Source organism: Balaenoptera ricei, chromosome 20 (assembly GCF_028023285.1).
Source record: "Balaenoptera ricei isolate mBalRic1 chromosome 20, mBalRic1.hap2, whole genome shotgun sequence".
Lineage (NCBI taxonomy): Eukaryota > Metazoa > Chordata > Mammalia > Artiodactyla > Balaenopteridae > Balaenoptera > Balaenoptera ricei.
The window spans coordinates 26,369,584-26,393,477 of record NC_082658.1 but is presented as its reverse complement, the minus strand read 5'-3'; the positions used below and the strand labels follow the sequence as shown (position 1 = coordinate 26,393,477).

The 23,894-nt window shown below is 41.3% G+C and overlaps 1 protein-coding gene across 2 annotated transcripts; it reads right to left on the bottom strand.

Annotated features, from left to right (window-relative positions):
* Positions 1–1,773: 1,773 nt before the first annotated feature.
* On the bottom strand, positions 1,774–23,425 carry CBX1 (chromobox 1). Of its 2 annotated transcripts, none has more exons than XM_059908210.1 (5): positions 23,217–23,425; positions 7,551–7,727; positions 6,897–7,074; positions 5,903–5,997; positions 1,774–3,294 (listed from the first exon to the last, which is right to left on the bottom strand). In XM_059908210.1, the coding sequence occupies exons 2-5, from the start codon at positions 7,688–7,690 to the stop codon at positions 3,150–3,152; spliced, it is 558 nt and encodes a 185-aa protein (XP_059764193.1). In that variant the 5' UTR covers positions 7,691–7,727; positions 23,217–23,425; the 3' UTR covers positions 1,774–3,149. The 2 variants fall into 2 exon arrangements, with proteins under 2 accessions (XP_059764193.1, XP_059764194.1); XM_059908211.1 differs by having other exon boundaries at positions 7,551–7,724.
* Between the last annotated feature and the right edge of the window lie 469 nt (positions 23,426–23,894).

Sequence of the window (23,894 nt, the reverse complement as noted above, 5' to 3'; positions counted from 1 at the left end):
CAGATTAGTATGACTTGATCAGATAAATTTGATCTCAAACAAACAGAACTCAGCTCCATACATAGTTCAGGATTTGGAGCCATTGCAGAAATCTGGATTTCAGAGTTCCAATTCCACCAAATTATTTTGGAGTAGCGATTTGTTCTAGCATTCCCCCTTTCTCTATGAGGAAAATAATTACCTTGTAATACAGATTCCCAATGCCACAGGCCATAGACTATAAAGATGTGCTGTGTACACATGGTCAAACATTAAATAGCCAAGGGTTAAAATCAAGTTGAGCTGAGTCTGAATGAGTTCTGGAATGTAAGATTATACCGGAAAATAAGCACTTAAAAATCAACTATTAAAAATTATTTAAAATTGGTAGTCAAAACTTTCAAATGCCATTGGAAAGCAGAAACTTATTCCTGAGCACTGTCAGTTGACGAGTGTTTCTGTATTTACTGTATTAACTTGAAACTCAACTGCAGGCAGTGAAGGAACAAGGTATTTTCTTTGACTGGCTTTGCCAGTGTAGGACAGCTGATAGTGATTCTGTCACCATATTAGTAAGCTCTTGTTCTTTTGTAATGGTAACTAAGGTACCAATCTGTATCTCCTCAACTCCTGGGCTAGAGGTCTAATATGATGCAATTTTGTTGAAGGCATCTGACAGACATGTTTTTGTATTTCCTAAAGAAATGCTCTACGAATACTTTCTGAAAGCAGACTTAAGATTTGTTGTGCCTATGTGTATTTTTTTCCCTGACATTTCTGCATGCATTTGTGGCTCCAGCAATCAATCACTTGAGAAAAATTTATCCTTAACCCTTGAATCTAGAAATGTGTGATAATTGGCTTTTAAAGATAACAGAATTGCATATCTTCACTTCAACATGCATTATCAATTTCAGTGTCTTCCAAGGGGAAGAATGATACGGTTTTAGAAGAGCTCAGGAATGCCAGCAGTGACAGTGAAATAGGTTCCAAAGGTTAAGGCTAAAGCTGAATAGCAGCCCATCTTGGACAAGCACCAAGACTGAAGGCTAATTTCAGTGCATCTGTTGATGGAGAACAGAACCAGATATATCTGCCCACCCCAACTCTCTTAACTAGCTACAGACTGCTCTGCTGCTGCCAACTACAAGGACACACTCAGACCTCTGCAGAGGAAGACCTCTCCAGCTCCATTTACGTCTCCCTAAACTCCTAGGAGGCTTTTTGAAAAAAGTATATCTACACTCAGTTTATTTGGAACAGATGCTTTGCACTAGCGCGTAGAGCTGAACTGATCTCAGTGGAAATCCGATTTCCCCCTTTATAACTGACAAGAATCTAGTCCCATTTTGGCTCTAGAATTATAGGCAGAAAATTATGTTAAGAAAATGGATGACATTTTAATTCACTGATCAAACACAGGACCAATTCCTGAAAAGTTTGGAGAAGCTGACTTTAGCTATGGTCACACAAATCTATGAAATACCTGAGCCAGGATCTAAACCTAACCCAAAAACCTGTGTTTCCAAATGTATCATATTTTGGAAGTGCTGTCGGGTCACAGGGTGCTGAACGAACTTTGAGCAGTATGAAGACAGAATGATGTGACAATCTTTATAATCTTTGTATCAATTATAAATGCTCAGTGTCAAAGATTCACACCAGACACTAGATTTTCAAGCCTACAGTATTTAAGAAATAAAACCATTCAAGTATGGAAGTTGTTCCCAAAGAGGCTCAATCTATAAAATAATAAAAGGCAAGGACTGTTTCTGGCAAGACAAGACAAAAATCAAGGATTATAAATCTATAGTTTTATTAAGACAAAAACTGACAGTGTTGGTATGAAGTTTAACATTTAAACAAAAGTTTTCACAGAAACCTAACACATGCCTAAAAAGATTTTACAACGGAGTTCTAGATGCAGGTCTAAATGATGTCAAGAACTGATGGATCTCATGATCCAAGACAGCATTTTGGGTTTTAGTTCATTCTTAGGATTAAAAAAATTTGTTTTGTTTTAAAGTGAACCACTGCCCCAGTATGAAAATTTAATCTTCTCCTGAGACCAGGGCTTCAGAAATTATTCAACTCTTGAAGTGACTCAGTGAACTTGTGCTGTCAGTGACTGAACCCTGCCACCAATGGTTTCAAAGTTCAAAAAACAGAGGCTCCAAGAGTTTTCCACCCTAAGAGCACCGGCCCTTGTCTTTGCCTCCTCTCCCATCTCCTATACCACCCTCTGCCCTTCCCCAAATACTTCAGCCAGTGGCTTGGATGGAGAAGCTGATATTTATAACTTCAAAATTGGAAAAGAAAGGGTCTTCTTGTCAATTTCAAGAATTAGCACCTCTAAGACAGAATGATCTGCCTGTGTATACACTCCAATAAGACTTTTCCTCAACCAGCTTCCATCCTCCAAATGGCAGCTTTGGTAACTTCTTAACTGGGAAGTTAAGAAGTTACCAAAGCTTAATGCTTTTTGGGAACAGCATTAAGCTCAGGCAGGGAACACCTTGGCTTCTAAGTTTCAGGCATTCACAGCTTTTAAACAGTCTCTCACAGTCCTCATTTAGGTTGCCAACGACATTTTTTGAAAGGATGAAATATTCTGGACACAGAACCATATCATCATTAGTTGTTCTTTCCTTTCTTTCACCATTTCCCCCCAACAGGCCCCAAATTTTAACAAAAATGATCCTAACCCATCTCCCTTCTTTCCCACCCCATCCCTCCCACCCCAAATAATACACCAGAAATAGCCAAAAACTACATACATGCTACGCTGTAAAAATGCAGAGTTAACACTATTGGGAAGAAGGCTGTGGGTTGTGGAGATGCTCTTTGAAGATCTATAGTATCTTTTGCTCTCCCACATCCCATTCTGCAAGTTTTGTCCTTCATAGAAGGCCCTTTGCTTTTCTCAGCAAAGTTCAGAATGGGTTGCCTTGAAACACTGACCCTCCTTCCCCTCCACTGGGATGGGTGTGCAAACTATACAGCATGGAACGGCTTTAAAGCACTTGGGCTGCTGTAGGGCACAGAAACTATACTGGCTCTTCAAAGGACATCTTCTCAAGCCCCCTCTACGGTGTCAAGACAAGTAGAACTCCTTCTTTCCCCACTTGAAACCCACAGTCAGATGTGACAGGGGCTGGTACTCAGGACAGTTAATTCTTGTCATCTTTTTTGTCATCATCCTCTGAGGGGTAGGAATGCCACGTCAGCCTTTCCTCATAGAAGGATATGACAACCTGTGGGCACTTGACATTAGCTTCCTTGGCAGGGACCAGGTCAGCCTCATCAGAGTTTTTCCTGCAGAACAAAGCACAAACAGACTTTGAGACCAGGTGCTAGTGGTCTCCTAACTTGGATCATCCAAGGGCTTGGGCTTTTAAAATATTAATTCCAGGCTTCCCTGGTGGCACTGTGGTTAAGAATCCGCCTGCCAATGCAGGGGACATGGGTTTGAGCCCTGGTCCAGGAAGATCCCACATGCCGCGGAGCAACTAAGCCTGTGCGCCACAACTACTGAGCCTGCAAGCCACAAATACTGAAGCCCACGCGCCTAGAGCCCGTGCTCTGCAACAAGAGAAGCCACCACAATGAGAAGCCCGCACACCGCAACGAAGAGTAGCCCCCGCTCACCACAACTAGAGAAAGCCCGCACGCAGCAACGAAGACCCAACGTGGCCAAAAATAAATTTTAAAAAAAATTTATAAAAAATAAATTAATAAAATAAAATATTAATTCCAGAAGAGCAGGCCAGGGAAGGATGATAATATGGTGTAAGCATCATTTACTAGCAGCTTTTAGTCAAGTAATATCCTCGGAGATCTCCCATTGAAAATGCCCTCTAGATATCTTTGTCAAAAGCTAACTCTGAACCCCTGGGAAAGGCCACACACACACATACAAAAACATGACTCTCAGATTCTCTGAGGAATAAGAGAGGCTACCATACTCTTCCAAAGCCATATCCCAGCTGCTAAAAGCCCATGGAAAGATCTTGGCTTGGTAATAGGATTTAATACCATGTTGGATAATAAATGCCAATTTGGCACTGACCAGAGCCAATGCAGGTGGACACTTTCTTGCTTACTCCTAATCATACTGTTTAACACTACCAAATGCCATGCTCACACAGATAGGCCACAACTCCCAGGTGCTTTGAAATGGTGCTTCAAAACTGGGAGGTAGAAAATAAAGGAACTGTTACATAATCTCTATTTTTTCTGAATTTTAAAATGTTCTCAGAAATTGAAAACCACATAGATATTACAAGGGACTTAGGGGTAAGCTCTATTTTCAGGTCATTGGGAACATCCTAGATGGAAGCAATAGCATAGGGCAGGCAGCAGATAGATATATATGATGGGATCTCTGATGAGACACTACCCCAAACTTCCAGAACTCCAGCAACAGGTACACCAAAGCCACACAGCCCCATAGAACCAGGGAAGAGTAAGCCAGTAAGGTATGTTTTTGAACAACAGACAAGAGAACGGGAGGGAAAGGAGTATAACAGTATGGGAACCTGAAGCAGGCTGCCCCTTGTTGACAACTCAACAACAGCCTTTGAAGTAAGAGTCCAGTCTTTTCACTGCACAGAAAAATAGCTACTTTGGGAAATGAACAAGTATCTCCATTCTCCAGGAAAATCACTTTAAAGTAAACTTGGTTTGATAATCAACATCTCATCTTATCTTAACTTGCAGAGTTACATTCAGCTATAATCTTTACACACACTAGTGAGTGAACCAAAGGAATACAGTGTCAAGCAATAAGGAGGTGCTACCATTACTCAGACTGGTCACATGCAGCCAGAGAAAGTGTATTCTAGTTGGATTGAATAAGTCCTGGTATTAATTCCTTTCCCCCATATGCAGCACCTTAAAAATGAACTTTTCTCCTACAGGCTAGCAAAAAATAAACTAAAAGAAGGTCAGATTCAGTAAACACCTAGGGAATGCATGGGAAAAAAAATAGAGGTTTAGCCGGTTGTGTCATAGGCTTTCAGTGTTCAAGTTAGGCCTCTCCTGCCACCTTCTAAAGGAGAGGAATTAGTACAGATATGAGTTTCCGAGAAGGTTCTAGACTGACAAAAGGACAAAGCCCCTAGAATGCTGCCTTCTTTGGCACAGGCTTAGAATTATTCACTCCTAATTTATATTTTAAGGACAATGATTGAGCTCCACTTTGGGGGGGAGGAGAACAAGCACTTCCAACAAGCAAGAAAAAGGGAAGAAAGCCTTCCTTTTGGACAGAGAATAGAGAAATTATAGAGAATTTTGGGTTAATTACAGTTCTTAAGATTCTCAAGATAACTGCTTTCATTAAGCTGTTTCATGGAGTACTACCACCACTGGTATTTATACTTATAATGGAAAAAAGCAGGCTTCTCTATGCTTAGTATAGTAAAGGGGCCTTGCTGACCCCTGCTGGCAGATACTGCAATTGTAGAATCTGCACAAACTGGAAAGGATCTAACAGTCAAGGACAAAGGAAGAGCTACAGAAATTCTTTCCTAACCCTGAGAAGTTAACAGAATTTCTGATCCTGGGGCCAGCCCGATCTTTATTAAGGAGGTGGTGGAAGGGGAGGGTGGTTCAATCACATTTCTTTTTTTCCCCCTTTATTTACATAAGTGAAATGTGATTCCTCCCCATACCCTCTGCACTCCAGATTGTCTCCCACCTCCTAAAAAAAAATGGGCAAAGATCCGAGAATCCTAAGGGCCCCTACCTGTAACTCACGAGTCCAGGTTGGCAGTCAGGCCGAGGGTCACTATCGAAGGACTATGCCATCTTAAAGATTTCACACTTGGGCGACTGGAATTTTGAAGGTCCAGCTCTTTTCCTCTGGTATGGAACAGATGTGGAGAAGAAAAAAACAACCACACAGAGCCACTGGCAGACTCACCATTTCATCAGGAACATGAGTTCTCCACTGGAGTCTGTAGCTCCAATAATCCGCTCCGGTTCCAAACCCCGGGCAAAGCCTCGTGGCTTTTCTGACTGTAAAAACCAGAGAGATGGAACAATTTTAACTATATGGGACTGTCCTCCGGACTGGGGCCACTCCTGTTTCTCTGACAATGTAATCAAACCCTTTTGCCAATATTTCACCAAATCTTTGGCTCTAAGTCACAAGCCTTTTAGAATCCTTCTAAGTGATTATTCCATCAAGTTTTGAAGTGCTTGAGGTTTCCCCATATGTAAAAAGGGACCCACATCTCAAGCAAAATAAATGTTTACAACTGTTCTTCACCCTCAAAAGGTACCTTACTTTACAGTATTGAATAGATTAAAACCTGTAATGATTAAAACATTGACAGCCATCTCCTCACAGGAATGAATTCCCTTGCACTTACTGTTCTTGAACCTAACATAAAATAAGAGTAGATTATGTGGCTTCATGAGATTGAGCCCTCAAATATATATATTTTTTTAAATAAACGTATTTATTTATTTATTTATTTTTGGCTATGTTGGGTCTTCGTTTCTGTGTGAGGGCTTTCTCTAGTTGTGGCAAGTGGGGGCCACTCTTCTTCATCGCGGTGCGCGGGCCTCTCACTATCGCGGCCTCTCTTGTTGTGGAGCACAGGCTCCAGACGCGCAGGCTCAGTAGTTGTGGCTCACAGGCCCAGTTGCTCCACGGCATGTGGGATCTTCCCAGACCAGGGCTCGAACCCGTGTCCCCTGCACTGGCAGGCAGATTCTCAACCACTGCGCCACCAGGGAAACCCCCTCAAACATTTTTAAAGCATTAGCCTATCTAACATTCCAAAAGGATTGAGAGCCAGCTGCTGAGATCTAAGGAGCAGCAGACAAAAGTGCTTAAATTATCTGGCTTTCAGCTTCTTTGACAGCAGCATGAATTCTAGGCTAGTAAAAATTCTTACTTCGAGCCTTACCTCTTCTTTCTTCTTCTTTGGTTTGCTCTCCTCCCCCTTATCTTCCGAATCAGAATCAGCTTTGCGCTTGCCTCCCTCTGATTTATCTGTCTCGTGTGCTGTTTTCTGTGACTGCAGGAACTCAGCAATGAGGTCGGGGCAATCCAGGTTTTCTTCTGGCTCCCATGTGTTGTCCTCACTGAAACCAGAGGCACACGAGTCACACTTTCCACTCAAAGTTAGCACACTCACACTAAGGAGAAGCACAGGAGGACAAGAGCTGGTGTCCTTGGAACAGAGGAGTTAATGATAAAAAATAACTGGATTCTGTCCAAGACCAAGAACTTGACAAAGTTGACATTTCTTGGGAGGCGGTAGGGGGCTTTTTAGTACAAACTGAAAGCTTAGAAACCTGCCTCCTTCAAAAGAAAGTTACTCTCTCTTTGCAAACTTGGATCAGTGTAAAGCCACACACAAAACTGCTCATCAGCAATCAGTCTTGCATGATAGCACTTTGTACATGTAGGTCATTTTCCTAATTAAACTATAAGCCATGAACGCCAGGCCTGAGTCACAATGTATCCATCAGAGCACCCTGGGTCATGCACATTACCAGTCTCCTGAGAAATAGTTGGTGACCAAATGAATGGATTTTCCTGGGTCAATGAAACTTACTCTGAGAACCCCTTCCACTTTAGGAGGTACTCCACTTTGCCCTTTACCACTCGACGGTCGAGAACTTTTTCCACCACATATTCTTCTTCCTCTTCTTCTAGCACCTCCTCCACTTTCTTCTTGTTTTGTTTTTTCCCCATAGTGCCCGCCAGCTTTCTGGTATAAAGGGTGACGCTGCTAAAATGATAAAGGAAATAAAAAGGACATTAGGGTACACTCTTCTTAGGAGAATATTTGGATAAGAAAACCAGGGACATCATAGATGAATTTAATAGTGCACGCTTGGGACTTCCCTGGTGGTCCAGTGGTAAAGAATCTGCCTTCCAATGCAGGGGACGTGGGTTCGATCCCTGGTCAGGGGACTAAGATCCCACATGCCATGGGGCCACCAAGCCCGCGTGCCACAACTACTGAGCTCGTGCGCCTCAATTAGAGAGCCTGCGTGCCGCAAACTACAGAGCCCACACGCCCTGGAGCCTGAGTGCCACAACTAGAGACAAAACCCGCACGCCAGAACTAGAGAGAAGCCCGTGCGCTGCAACGAAGAGCCCGCATGCCTCAACGAAGATCCCGCGTGCTGCAACTAAGACCCAATGCAGCCAAAAATAATAAAATAAATAAGTAATAAATAAATCTTAAAAAAAAACAGTGCATTCTGCTTCAATAAATGTTATGCCTATTCATCTTCAATACCCAACAGTTTTCTATGTTCAGCTAGAAAGTTAGTTTTCTAAAACAGCCCCAACTAATCTCACAGCAAAACTTCTTTATGTTTGCATATCCACTTAAAACTTTTATACCCATTCTTTCTAAGCTAAAAAAGCTCCCAATACCCCTTTACTTACGGTATCTAAAATGTTACCATTAATTTGAAAAAAAAAGCAATCCTCCTAAAAATAAGGTCTATACATCAAACCTATATACATATAATCCTCTGATCCATACTTTCTAATTCTCTGAATGTTTTTCAATTTCATCACAGTATTGGACTTGGATTTTTACTAAGGGAAATGGCTTGTCCTATTTATTAAACATCTAGTTTAATTTTCCCTTTTGTATATGCATATATAAGCAATTCTTCTGCATTGTTAAACAATCTCTTTTGAGTCCCCTTAAGGTTCTTTATGTAGTCTTTTCTGAATGCCACCATTAATTTATAATTCTCAAGTTTCTTGTGAACTTTTTATTCTACTTTTTATTTCTAAGGCTGAGAAGGATTCATAAAAATGCCAGAATGACCATGGAATTCTCTAAACGAATTTGGAAATAAGTGGGGGGAAAAAGGTGGGTATCACAGATAACAGAACCTGAATTTATTCTTTTGTAAAATATATCATCAGGCTGGGTAACCTCTAAGGGTTTTTCCAGTGCTAAAATTCCAGTCCCCTATAAATCTATTTTCTTCAGTCCTTCATACAACTCTTGACTGTTGGTAAGCATAAAGCCTTATGATTACAAATGTGTCAGTAGGTGGCGCCATAAGATATCTATACAACAAAATTGATCTACAAAACTGGCTGCAATCTACAAATTGATAGGTCAGCTGCCCAGAAGGAAATACAAAGAATCAAGAGTATGGCAGATGATCGAAGACAAGAAAGTAGTTACTACCATGTTTCATGTTTGAATTTAAGGCAATGCTAATTGGGGTTTAAACTGGTTATTCCTAGCATCCTCGGGAAAAGGAGTCAGTGAAAGTAGGCTCTTCTAAATAGTTTTAAATTGGCACGTGTAGACAGAACGTATTTTAGAAAGAGTTCATCTATAGACTATATGAAATATAACACCTTTAATAAAAGTCAGGCTCATCAATATGAATCAGTTATAGTATCTACAGATGCTTATTTAGGTTTATACTCTGAGATATTCTCATGTCTGAATATGAGCAATGCTGACTTACTGAAACAACAAACATTTGTTTGGCTACTAGAAAATTCTGGACATTGCTGGAGACTGGAGATTTAAGAGAGTAAGTAATGGTCCGTCTTCCTGAAACCTAATGTCTGGTAAGAAAAAAATATAGATACCTCTTCCACTAAAGGTATTCTGAACTTTTGCTGAGTGGCACACACACACACAAAGTTTTCTGAGATGCTTTCAGTGTGGCCTAAGGCAACACCCAATGCCCCTGTCCACACAGTTCAAAACACACATCTGCGCTAAGACTGTTCCTCTCCATTTACACACCAAAGATTCTGCTTTCCTTCCCTCCCCAACCCATCTTTTGGTGCCATGAGTTTCCCTTTTTTTGTTACTGAACAGACTAATCAGTGTATTGAATGTCACCTTTTGTTAATTATCGGCTAGCTTCATTGTGCCTCTGATTCAGAGCCTGTTGCTTCTTCCTGGAGGGAGATACTTTCAGGTTTTCAGAATTCTGATTGCCATGACAAGTGTTATTTTATAAGGAAAGGAAAAAAAATCTAATTTTTCTTTTGGATAAATGCAGTAGTGTTTGCTCCGAAGAACAAGTGCTACTCCTTGCTTGCTTCCTTTCACTGTCAGTTGAAGGGGTAGCAAGATTCATGCATCAGTTAATGTGCAAAGAAAAATAAATTGACAATCACCTTTCAATAACAAAGGGTACCACAACTCCCTACATTAGTTTGGACTCAGAAATTGGAAGCTACTCCCTTTCTCAACAGACAGAAAGAAAACAACGGGTTACAGACAACCCCAAACCAGTAACTGTCCCCTAATAACCCCTCTCCCAAGTAATTAAATTTAAGAAAGTAAAGGAAAGGCAGTCTATCACTCCGGCTTCAGAATTCAGAGATATTGAAGGCTCTGTGTTGTCTACATTAATAGCTATATTTGTCTTACAAAAAGAAATAATACTGAATCCTGCCCATCTGATCCTGTTACTACAAAACAAAAAGGTAGGGACAGCTTCTAGCTCATCTCTAGCTACTGCAGGCCTTCCCTCCCTTTATCGTTAGCATGGCCTCAAGGAGAAGGAGTTATAGCATAAGAATATAATCCTTTAGGTTAGGTAAAGAAAACTCCCAAATAGGGAAATCTAGAGTGAGACCGTTTGATTTTCATCTTTACTCACTTAAATTCATTGTCCTAAAAGCAACTCAAATGAGAACTGAAGAATGTAGAAAACACACTTCCATTTCTCTCTTGAGTTTTCTTAACTGGCTCATCCCAGTATTTATCTCCAGGGATTGGATTCTCTTTATGTTGGAGACTCTCAGCCAGGCTTCCCAGTGTGAGTTTTTTCCTTATTTATAGGTACTTCTCTGGGGTCCTGAATAAACCATTTGTCAAAATCAGTAGAGAAGTGGATTAAATACACAACCCACTCTTCCTATAGAATCTATTGATAGCACCTTCAGACAAGCCAAGAGCTCCCTTAAATATGACAGGCCAATTATTTGCATATAGTTTCCAAATCGATTATTTCAAGAGAGACCACCTCTCCCTGAATATGGCAATCTCCTAATACTAGCAGTGACATCTGGAAGGAGGGCTTTCAACTGGAATTGCTTGGCAAGGATATTCAAAGTAACTCAGATCAGCGTAGTAGCACAATGGAAAAATGCCTTTAGTCAATGCTATTTGCCACTCTCCCTAAATATCCTGGCAACCAAATTATGGCATAAAAAGTGCCATAATCATTGAACAAAGAGTCAAGATATATACTAGAACATCACAAGATGTACACAAGAGCGAACAGTTCTAAATTAACTCAGAAATCTTAGGGATTTCCCTGGTGGCCCAGTGGTTAAGACTCCGCGCTCCCTATGCAGGGGGCCTGGGTTTGATACCTCGTCGGGGAACTAAGATCCCACATACCGCAATGAATCCCATGCGCCACAACTACTGAGCCTACGCGCCACAACTAGAGAAGCCCTTGCACCGCAACGAAGACCCAGCACAGCCTAAATAAATAAATAAATAGATTAAAAAAGAATCCTTGGACAAGTCTTCTTAAGGGGGCTTCCCTGGTGGTGCAGTGGTTAAGAATCTGCCTGCCAAGGCAGGGGATACGGGTTCGAGCCCAGGTCCGGGAAGATCCCACATGCTGCGGAGCAGATAAGCCTGTGCACCACAACTACTGAAGCCCGCATGCCTAGAGCCCGTGCTCCACAACAAGAGAAGCCACCGCAATGAGAAGCCCGCGCACTGCAACAAAGAGTAGCCCCACTCACTGCAACTAGAGGAAGCCTGCACACAGCAACGAAGACCCAATGCAGCCAAAAAAAAAAAAAAAACAAACCAGTCTTCTTAAGGCTCATCAGGATGTTTCAGACAAAAAAACCTTAACCTAGTTAAGCTGCTACAATTTTTACCTAAATATTTACCGGGTCTGCCACATTTTAAGATGCCTAGAAAAATAATACGTTACATTTGTATTGCACTTTACAGTTTACAAAGTGCTACCATGTTATCTCATTTGATCTTTGAAACAATCCTATAAAATAAGCCATTCAGATGTTATTGACACCTCAGAGATAACACAATAGATTTACATGAAATAAATCTTCTAAGGTCACACAATTAACAAAAAATACAGCACTTCAGTATGGACATCTCCCAGCAGGGCTGGGCTAATGGCCCTGTTGCACACACAGAACTACGAGCTAGCTACACACTTACAGGGGAAATTTCCCTCCAGCCTGTACGAGGAAAGGACTGAAAGGTCTGACTTTAGTCCTCTCTACAATTTGTCATCAGTAAATAAGGAAGTGACGGATAATGATTTTCTTTCAAAAAAGACCTTGGAATATGTATAGGTGTTTAAAAACCAATGATTTTTCATTGGTTACTGGAATATGGAAGGTATACATTGTTAATTAAATCAGCAGGCAGTGACAAAGCTTTGGTTTTTAGGGCCCAGCAGTCCTCTCAGTCTTTTAAATTGACAAGTGCTAGATGGTGCAGAAGTTTTGAATTTTTGTAGCCTAGCAAGTAGGCTACAGAGAACTACTGAGAAAATGCGAATTTTAAGAACCCCAAATTCTTCTACAGTGTCCCAATAAATCCAGAAATAGTGTAAATCTGAAGCAAGAGTCATGAACTCATAGTTCTTTTAAGAGAAAAAAAGAGCACAGTTGCAATTCTCCTGGTTACCTCCTCCACTCCTACAGTTAGGAGCTAGAAAATGGAATGGAGGAACAATGCTACTTGCAGGCAGAGGCAGTGAAGTATCAGACACAGCATTAGGCATTCTGTTTTTGAATACAGGCATACCTCCAGACCCCTGCAATAAAACAAGTCTCACAAATTTTCTGGTTTCCCAGTGCATATAAAAGTTTACACTATATTGTAGTCTACTAAGCAATAATAGAATTATGTCTAAAAAACCAATATACATACCTTAAAGAATACTGCGAAAAATGCTAACCAACATCTGAACTTTCAGCAAGTCATAACCTTTTTGCTAATGAAGGAAGGGTCTTGCCCTGATGTTGATGGCTGCAGAATGATTAGGGTGGTGCATTCTGAAAGATGGGGTAGCTGTGAGTTTACTAAAATAAGACAACAATGAAGTTCTCCACCCTGACTCTTCCTTTCACGAACTGATTTCTCTGTAAGATTCATGCTGTTTGATAACCTTTTACTCACATAACTTCTTTCAGAATTGGAGTCAGTCCTCTCAAACCCTGCTGCTGCTTTACCAAATGAGTTTGTATAATATTCTATATCCTTTGTTGTCATTTCAACAGCCTTCATAGCATCTCCACCAAGAGTAGATTCTGTCTCAAGAAACCACTTTTTTGGCTCAACCATAAGAAGCAACACACCTGTTGAAGTTTTATTATGAGATTGCAGCAATTCAGTCACTCTTCATACTGCGCTTCTAATTCTAGTTCTCTTGCTATTTCCATCACATGTCTATTTCCTTCACTGAAGTCTTGAACCCCTCAAAGTAATCCACGAGGGCTGGGAATTAACTTCTTCCAAACTCCTGTTAGTGTTGATATTTTGACCTCTTCCGATGAATCACGAATGTTCTTAATGGCATCTACAATGGTGAATCCTTTCCAGAAGGTTTTCAATTTACTTTGCCCAGATCCATCAGAGGAATCACTATCTATGGCAGCTATAGCCTTACAAATGTATTTCTTAAATAATAAGACTTGAAAGTCAAAATGACTCCTTGATCCACGGGCTGCAGAATGATGCTGTGTTTGCAGGCATGAAAACAACATTAACCTTGTACATCTCCATCAGAGCTCTTGGTGACCGAATGTTGTCAATGAGCAGTAATATTTTGAAAGGAATCTTTTTTTCTAAGCAGTAGGTCTCAACGGTGGGCGTAAAATAATATAACTTTATTGTGTGCAGCAGCCCTTTTCACACCAAGTATTAGTATTTCCATGTGAAGTAAGTTAAGATTTAAAATGATAAAGTTATTGTTAAGGAGATGCATTGGGCAATAGAAAAAGCTGAAGAGAGTTTTTGTCTGAAACTGGAAAACAGAACAGTCTGGAAAAAAAGGACCACACGTTGCTAAGCCCAAAAAAGGAGCTTGGAGACCATGCTGTAAACTATGTTGTAAACAGATGTGCTGTCATCCAGGCTTTGTTGTTCCATTTACAGAACACAGTCAGAGTAGATTTAGTAGATTTTAAGGGCCCTAAGATTTCTGGAATGGTAAATGAGCACTGGCTTCAACTTAAAGTCACCAGCTGCATTAGCCCCTAACAAGAGAGTCAGCCTGTCCTTTGAAGCCAGGCATTGACTTCTCCTCTCTAGCTATGACAAAGTCCTAGATGGCATCTTCTTCCAATAGAAAGCTGCTTCGTCTACACTAAAAATCTGTTGTTTACTGTAGCCAACTTCATTATTTTAGCTGGATCTTCTGGATAACTTACTGTAGCTTCTACATCAGCACTTGCTGCTTCACTTTGCACTTTTATGTTATGGAGATGGCTTCCTTCCTTAAATGTTATGAACCAACCTCTGCTGGCTTCAAACTTTTCTGCAGCTACCTTACCTCTTTTGGCTTTCACAGAACTGAAGAGAGTTAGGGCTTTCTCTGGATTAGACTTTGCCTTAAGGGAACGTTGTGACCGGTTTAATCTTCTATCCAGGCCATTAAAACTTTCTACATATGAGCAAGAAGGCTGTTTTGTTTTCTTATCATTTATGTGTTCACCGGAGTAGCACTTTTAATTTCCTTTAAAAACTTTTCCTTTGCATTCATAACTTGGCTAAGCAGCGCCTACCTTTTGGCCTATCTCGGTTTTCAACATGCCTTCCTCATTAAACTTAATCGTTTCTAGATTCTGATTAAAGTGAGAGACAACTTTTCCTTTCACTTGAACACTTAGAGGCCATTGCAGTGTTATTAAATGGCCTAATTTCAATATTTGTTGTATCTCAAGGAATAGGGAGGCCTGAGGAAAGGGAGAGAAACTGGGGAAGAGCTGGCAGATTAAGTTTCGCCATCTTACATGGGCATGGTTTGTGGCACCCAAAAACAATTACAATAGTAATATCAAAGATCACTGATTACAGATCACTATAACAAATATAATAGTAATGAAAAAGTCTGAAGTATTGCAAGAATTACCAAAGCGTGACACAGAGACATAAAGTGAGCAGATGTTGCAAAAATGGCACTGATAGACTTACTCGACACAGGGTTGCCACAAACCTTCAATTTGTAAAAAATGCAGTATCTTCAAATAAAGTGAAGTGTAATAAAACAAGGTATGCCTGTGGTTGGTCCTAGTGAAAGGATATGATAAGGATCTGAGAAGACAATGTGAGCATAGCTCCTGCTTGCCATCACATACATGAATTATAAAGGGCTACCCCAGAACTTCCATACTGATTTCTTGCCAGCTTGAAAGGTCAAATTCCAGATGTGAGGACAAGGTAACAGCTACAGACCTCTGAAACAAACCAGTAGGCCTTTTTAGGTAAACACTAAGGTGAAACATTTAGAATGCTGGTCTGGTGAGATGACCATCTGTACTAAGAAAGAATTCACAGGAAAGCAGACCTTGAGTAGAGAACTTTCACCTACATGAGAATAAGAATCACCTACGGAGTTTATAAATACAGATGCCCAGATCCAGTGAGTCAGAGTGTAGGGTGTGTGTATGTGCATTATTTAAAAAAATATTTTGTTTTTCTAATTGTAATATAATACATGTATTCACATTCAATTAGGGAATCAAAGTTCCCTGGCTCAAAACCTGTCAAAGCTGTTCTTCTATATGTAAACTGACCCAGATGCACATATGTGAAAATAGATATTATAGTTCTATAATCTGCCTTTTAATATAATGTAATGCATCTCTGACATTGTTCCATAAAGGTCTCCATTCTTAAGCTGCATAGTATTCCATCTTGTATGGACATACCATACTCTAACCATCCACCTAATGATGAAAATTTGGGTTGTTTCCAATTTTTTATTATTGCAAACAGTTGCTTTGACCATGGCACCTGCATCTTTAAAAGCTCCTTAGGCAATCTGATGCACTCCTTGGATATAAGCCATTGCTATAAGAGGATTGGCAGAAACTACATTCCTCAGGTGAAATTACATACATTATTGCAGACATAAATCAATTCTCATAGTTAGCTAAAAGGTAAGTGAACGTTTTACTTTCTCCATAAAAATTTAGAATAAGGCTGAACAGTAATAACTGATGTTCCTGAAAACAAAACCTCTACATCACATTCAACATCATTCACTCTAGACCTTTTTTGTACTAGCAATGAACCTGGAAGAGCACTGCCTGAAGGGTCCTCACAGTTCCTTTCACCAGAAGAAAGCTAGTATGAGCACCAGAAGCATGATATCTTTGCTGTCCTTGACCTCTCAAAACTTTATGCTTATAGGTAGTTATATATATTTACTGCATAACTCAGTTTTCTCATCTGTAAAATAGGTGTAACAACTCTCATGGAATTCCTTTGAGGTGAGCTTTTATGACCTTCTGGCATTCATTATCTATTTACATATTTGCATATATGTCCTACTTCATTAGATTATTTACTGCTTTAAGCGTAAGGATAACTCTCTAAAATCCAGTGCATTAGGAACTCAGTGAGAAAATACCATTTTTGTTCTATGTATATGGCTGAAATTCATGGCTAGGTTTTTCTTTCTTTCTTTCTTTTTAAAATTTATTTTGGCTGTGTTGGGTCTTCGTTGCTGCACACAGACTTTCTCTAGTTGTGGTGAGCGGGGGCTACTCCTCCTTGCGGTGCGTGGGCTTCTCATTGCGATGGCTTCTCTTGTTGTGGGGCACGGGCTCTAGGCGCACAGGCTTCAGTAGTTGCAGCACGCAGGCTTAGTAGTTGTGGAGCACAGGCTTAGTTGCTCCGTGGCATGTGGGATCTTCCTGGACCAGGGATCAAACCCGTGTCCCCTGCATTGGCAAGTGGATTCTTAACCACTGTGCCACCAGGGAAGTCCCCTGGCTAGGTTTTTCAAAACAGCAGAGCAGCTCCAGAACACACTCAAGAAGGACCCAGGTCGGACTGGTATGAATGACCAATAATTATAAAACAGAAACCAAGATCTCATTTCTGGAAGACTGAGATAGAAGAGCTGCCAGAAACGGAGAAATCACATTTCATATACCTAAAGTGTAGGAATTTCTTATGTTCTTTCTTTTGTCTCACCCAGGCAGCAAAACAAAGTAAGAAAGCCCTTGTAGTTAAATGGCAATAGGAATCTATGTTCCTATGAAGACAGATAAGATAGGTGAGAAAAAGGAAGTAAATTCTGGATACAAACAATGGAAAATTTCAACAGAATTATTTACAAAAGGAATTTTAAGATATCTGAAGAACTACATAAATACCAAAAGTCAGTTTTAATGATTCACACAGTAAAGTTCTGTAACAAACTTCAGAGGTTGTGATTTCAGGCTCTAATTTTACAGATATACTTTTAAAAAAGGCCAATCACCCAATTAAATGAATGGTCTTTCTAAGAATTCATATAGCTTTTACTGAGTTCAAGACAAAATTATGACATTTTTGACTTCTCTCCACTCAAACTCCATATCTAGTCTCTTACTAAATCCTGTTGATTTTATATCTTAAATATCTTCTAATTTATACATTTGTCTAGTCCCACTACTACCATCCTATTCCAAGCAACCACCATCTCTTGCCTGGATAACTCCCAACCCAATTCATTCTCAATACTAGCCACTGATGTAAAAATGCAGACCTCTTCATACCATTATCTGTGGGCATTTGAGCTGAAGACCACTGCACCTAACCCTATCAATCACAATTACCTTGCCCTTTGCTCCATTCTTCACTTGACCAATTCCCTTAGCTAAAAAAATGTCATCATCAGAAGCTTCCCTGAAGCCCCAGACTAGGTTTAGGTTAACTCTTCCTGTGAACATGCTCCTACAGTATTCATTCATTTAACAGTTATCTATTGGGTGCCTATTATGTGTGAGACACTAGACAAATAGGGTGAACAAGACAGACAAAATCCCTGGTCTCTTAGAGTTTATATTCTAATGTGGACAAATGAGTCAGCATGAGTGGGAGTGTATGCATGCATGCATGCGTGTGCAGAGTAGGGCACAGACAAGAAGAAAACATTAGTGATAAATGCTATAAAGAAAATATCTTCAGGGGCTTCCCTGGTGGCGCAGTGGTTGAGAATCTGCCTGCTAATGCAGGGGACACGGGTTCAAGCCCTGGTCTGGGAAGATCCCACATGCGGCAGAGCAACTAGGCCCGTGAGCCACAACTACTGAGCCTGCGCGTCTGGAGCCTGTGCTCCACAACAGGAGAGGCCGCGATAGTGAAGAGGCCAGCGCACCGCGATGAAGAGTGGCCCCCGCTTGCCGCAACTAGAGAAAGCCCTCGCACAGAAACGAAGACCCAACACAGCCAAAAATTTAAAAAAATATATAAAAATAAATAAATAAATAAATAAGACCCGGCACAACCAAATAAATAAATTAAAAAAAAAAAAAAAGAAAATATCTTCAGATTAAGTAACATTTAAACAGAGACCCAAATGTCAAGGAGACAACTCGGCAAAAATCAGAAAAACATACCAAATTTAAAGAATAGTGGGTTCAAAGTCCTAGGGTGAGAAGAGCTTGCTATATCTGAAGAACAGAAGTGTGGCCAGGTAGAAAGAGCTATATTGCGGGAGCAGCAGACAAGGACCAGATGATAATTACCGTGCATTTCACTCCCCACTTCATTCCTTCATCTAGCTCCTTTTTCCATTCCTTGTTTTCCTTACCCATCTTTTGCCTCCAGCTTAGGTTTAACACCTAGTCAGTTAATGGCTATAAAAGTTTATAACTACAGCTCTACTAGTTTTTAATTACCATCTATTAAAAAACCAAATCAAATCAATAAGGATTTACTAAGAGCCTGGGTGGAATAAAGGGTGACCAATTCATCCCAGCTAAAGCACTGAAAGCTTCTGAAAGTTCCACATCGCAGGATGTGGAACCCCCTCAGACCCAGGCAAATGGAACTGTTTGGCCAGGCTAGCAGCATATGCAGACTCACAGGAAGTACAGGCTTTTGAAAATCCCACAAGGACTAGTAATAACATAATAAATTTTACTGAATACTTAACACTTAATGCATAGAAAGGCACTTAATTCAATGCTCACGACATCTCTATTAAGCCCATTTCACAAACGAGGAAACTAAGGCTTACCGAAGCAAAGAAAAATTCCCCAAGTCCCCCCCTCAAGGGTAAGACACAGAGCCAGGACTGTACGATTAAAAACATACCAAAAAGGTACAAATGCAAGTGAAGTTCATTTCAATAGAAGAAATGACAGGAGTATGTAGTAATTAGCAAAAGAAATGTAAGCAAGAAGAAGTAGCCACCAAAGCACTACCAGGGCTTGGAAGAATAAATGGCTAGGGTGATTAGAAAGGTTTTGAAAAGCTGGGATTGAGGCAAGGTTCCAATAGCATTTGAAAAACTGGACTGGAGGGAGGCGATTTAGCCCAAGGAACTATTGCTAACAAAAGCAACGGAGGTAGACAGTGTGTAAACCAGTTTGGGTGGGAGTACACAGAATAGGAAAGTGGCAGGTAACTGCTAAAAAATTTTCTACAAAGTCTCCTCCTCCTTCCTTAAAAGAAAGGCCAAACTCCACAATTTACATCTAACACCCTTTAGATCCAACCATTCCATACTCCTACTTCCCTCACAAAACCTATTCTCCTGTCAAAACAGAAAAGTACAACCTGAACATATCCTGCACATTTCCTCCATGCATGGATTTGTTCATTATTAAGAAGTGTGCTCCTGTCCAAGACTAGTAGTCAAAATCCTACCCCTCCTTCAAGAGCTAGCTCAAATGCTACTTCTTCCATGATGCCTACCCAACTTAGCTAAATATTATTTCTCTTTTTCTTGTGGCTCCCAAAGCATTTTATTTCTATTTTTACTCAGACACTCAAAGGTAGGTCTGGACCCAGTGTAAGCTGTTGAACCCTATATGGGCAATAAGAATGTATGTCTCAGATTCAGATAACCAGGGAACAGAAGTCCAAAGCTGTCAGCTTTTTAGGGAATGATGAGCAAATAAATCGGATCTGCAAAGAAGTAAGTACCCTTGCTGAGCATTAGCAACTACATACCAGTCATCAAAAGGCAGGTGAAGGCATGTGTAGTATATTCAGTTTGTAGTCCTCCTAACTCATGTTTCTAAACTGCTTTTAGTTTGTTAGCTGTGGCTGTTTGTGAGGCAAATGCTTTCCAGATGGAAAACTTTACTGAGCAGAAAACAAGAACTTGTGCCACATACCCGGTGGGCAGGAGTTTCATTTTTAAAGAAATCCCGGTCCTCAAATTCCAGGATCTAGGACTAGAATACCAGTGTGTGAATAAAATTAGAATTTTATCTGAGACGTGTCCAGAAGCTTGGCTAACTCCTTTTCATGGTGCTGATAGAAATGAAATTATAGATATAGCTTGGGTTTAGAGGCCATAGGGATCTGTAAATATTAGTAGAACACAGTGATACCTGATGCAAATATTTTAGTTTAAAATGAAATAAAAGTGATTAAAAAGCAAGACCAGAATAAGAGCAGAGACCAAAGCATTCACAGACAACAAAACAAAACCAGAGTACTGACGCTAACTTCTCAAATACCATAGTTCTGTTAGGCCCTCAGTGTGTTAGCTATTATTAAAGAAAGGCACAATTTCACAGACAAATTAGGCTGCCCCCTTTTGGTCAGTAAATCATAAAAGCTTAAAAGGCAGGAAAGATTTAACAAGTTATTCAAATACTTACAGGATCAGAATTCTGTCCTCATTCAAACAACTTCTCCAATTAACCTTGGAAAGGCTATTCAATTTTTCAGTAGACATCACCATTGAGAAATACTTATTAACTCTATACAAAGGACACAAATGATTTTTCAACGTACTTATATAACAGAAAATATTCAAAGTACTATATAGCTTGCTGTTTAAACCCAGAACCTGGGTCCTCTGCTAGTACTTGCCTAAGGTATTTAAAACTGCCACTTGCACAATCTGCATAGCTTTTCTGTATTTAATACCAGGGTGAGTATATTAAAAACATAGGCTAAGACAAGCATGCCAAGGGCAACAGTTTTACTCTGCCTAATGTCATAGAATAAAAACAGGCAAATTGATTACATAAATGCACATCAGGTCATTCTACTAATAAGGGATTCTCAGAAAAGATCTCAAAGCCCTATCCATTCATTCAACAATATGAATGGTCAACTATGTGTCAGACACTTGAATGAACAAGAGGCACGGCCCCATCTTATATAGGCCATAAACTAGCCATTAGCATCTTATTCCAAAAACTCTTCAGCGAAATAACCTATGATGCAAAAAAGCCATCAAATCTAATGCAAAAGCTGTTATACCACGAGAGAGAGTATATGAAAAAGGAAGATTTCAATGGATAAACTACTACAAAATGACAAAAATGCATCAATTCTCTTTAAGTGGTGTGAATTCAAAAAGAAACATTTTCCTAGTCTCTAAAATGGGCACCAGAAGATATAATGGTTGCTTCCTTTCTTTAGATGATTATAAAAATATTAGTATCCTGTAGTCAAAATGCAGAAGGATAGGGTACCCTTACTTGGTCTCCTTTAATCAAGAAGCTAGAAGCACCAAGCTACACAATATTTACATTTTTAGCGAAAAACAATTTAGGTTACAGCAGCCAATGAAGAAAATGGCACCAGAGGGAAAACTGGAAATGACTGAAGATTCTGAACTGCCTTGAAGCTTTATTAAGGTGTGGCCGATTCCAACACTGCACCGTTCAGTCATATCACTTTCCATGTAAATATCTGTAAGCACCTTGGAACACAGGCACTAATTTCCCAATTGTATTCCTGCATCCATTCCAAAACCCTGGACCTTTTAGAACTATTCCAAAATGGTGACCTGATTCTTAACACATTTGAGGAGGATAGCTTACCCCTGGCCAGAGGTTCTAGTATAACTGATCTTTTTGTAAATTCCACCTCAATTGAGCTCAACCAATACATGTCTGAATATAGCAACAATCCATGAAAAATCTTCATCTGAAGTTTTGGAAAAGGGGTAAAGTACTGCTCCCTTCGTATTCAAATTTTCCAGCAAGGACAAGCTGGCTAAAAAACTTAAGAGCCCAAGGAAAAAAGAAAACTCACAATCTCATGAACTTTTCCACTTTCTCTCTCAACCTCCCACACCGTCTCATAATCTCTCACTAAGTTAACTTCATTCCTTAAATATGAACTCATCTACACATTTCTACAATTTCACCGCAGTGAAATTGTGACCAGCAACAATCTCAGATAAAAACTTATGGAACTAATTATGAATCAAAGCAAGAGCTGCACTTGGACTTTTTAACTCCCTAAAGGAATCAAGGAGTGAAGGTAGTAGAAAACCTGGAAAAGAGAAGAAAGTGTGTTCCATCTTTTCTTCACACATTATTCTTATTGCCGATCAACCAGGAAGCAAGGGGTGGCCAATTTCCCCCTTTTCTTCTTCACACCTCACAGAAAATGCTCTCGGGACCTCCGCCCCACTTGCCCTGACAGCTTCTCCCCGCCACCCCCTCGCCCCCAACCCGAGCCAAGCTAGGCAAATACTACCCCTCCTTCTAGCCCCTTCCTCGATTTATTCAACAGATCTCTTCCCCCAGTAGCACACTCTGGGCCGCCCGGCCCACCCTTACAATTTCCTCGAAGTTACCGTTCCCCAGCCCTGCAAGCGGAATTCCTCTGGCAGCCCCGGCTGGACCCAATATTCTCAGGTTACATTTCTAAACCTCGGGTCTCGCAGTCGCCAACCCTCCCTACGCTTGTCCAAGCATCCAGGCTGCCCCGTCCGTCCCCTTCCCAATTTACCCAGTGTTTTCTCTCCAACCCAATCCCGCAGCCGCCCACCCAAGCCAAGGAGCATTGTCTTGGTCTACCCAGGCCCGAAGAGCGACCCGCAAGTGCTCGGGCCACCCAGAATCACTTCAATTTCTGGCTCAGGAGACGCCGCCCCGCCCTCTCCATCCTTCTCGCGCCAGTCGTCCTACCCACTGAGCCCGGCGGAGGGCTCGGCGCGGGAAGGGCGCGGGAGTCGGGCGCGCTCCCCGCTCCCGACCTCCGCCGCGAGCGCGCGGCCCCTCATCCAGGGCTCCCGCCGCCGCCGCCGCCGCGCGCCTCCCCCCCGCTTCCCCGCCTCTAGCGGCTCTTCACCTCAGAGCAGCGCCCACGAGCCCGAGAGGAATCGGTGCCGCGCTACTGGCGCGTCTTGTCGGGCCGGCCAGGGGAGTGGCGACCAGAAAAGCAACACGCCGGTTGACCGCGGTTGAGCCCCTCACTGAAGCGGCGTACCGCAGGCCCCGGCCAACAGCCCTCCCCTCAGCCGAACAAAAGAGCCTCGCACTCTGCGCTGCCCGCCGGCCGCATCGCGCAGGCGCGACGACCCGCCGCACAGCGCTGTGGGACTCGGAGTCCGTCCCAGACTACAAGACCCGAAGTGCTGCGCGCCTTCCACGGTGCCACGCACAGTTTGCGAGGGTTTCGAGTTTTACTTAGTTCTTCAATAGCTAGTGCCGCCGAAGCGTCTGCAGTTTAAGAAGCTGCAACCTAGAAAATTAAAACGTGTGGTTTTACAAGCGAGTCTCATGCTTGGTGTGAAAAATCAACCACTTCTGGACAGTTCACATCCTTGAAAATTTTGAATCTTATAACAGGTTTCTCACCAGATCTCTGTAAGGCTCCTACTTCTCGGCGTTGAGATTACAGTACTTCCCTTTCGAGGACTTCCCTGACCCCTTAGGCTAGGTTAGGTCCGCCTGGTAGGTGTCATCATGGTATCTCATTGGCTGCACCAATGGGTGGCTTTAGTGCCAAAACCCCCATTATCCATGA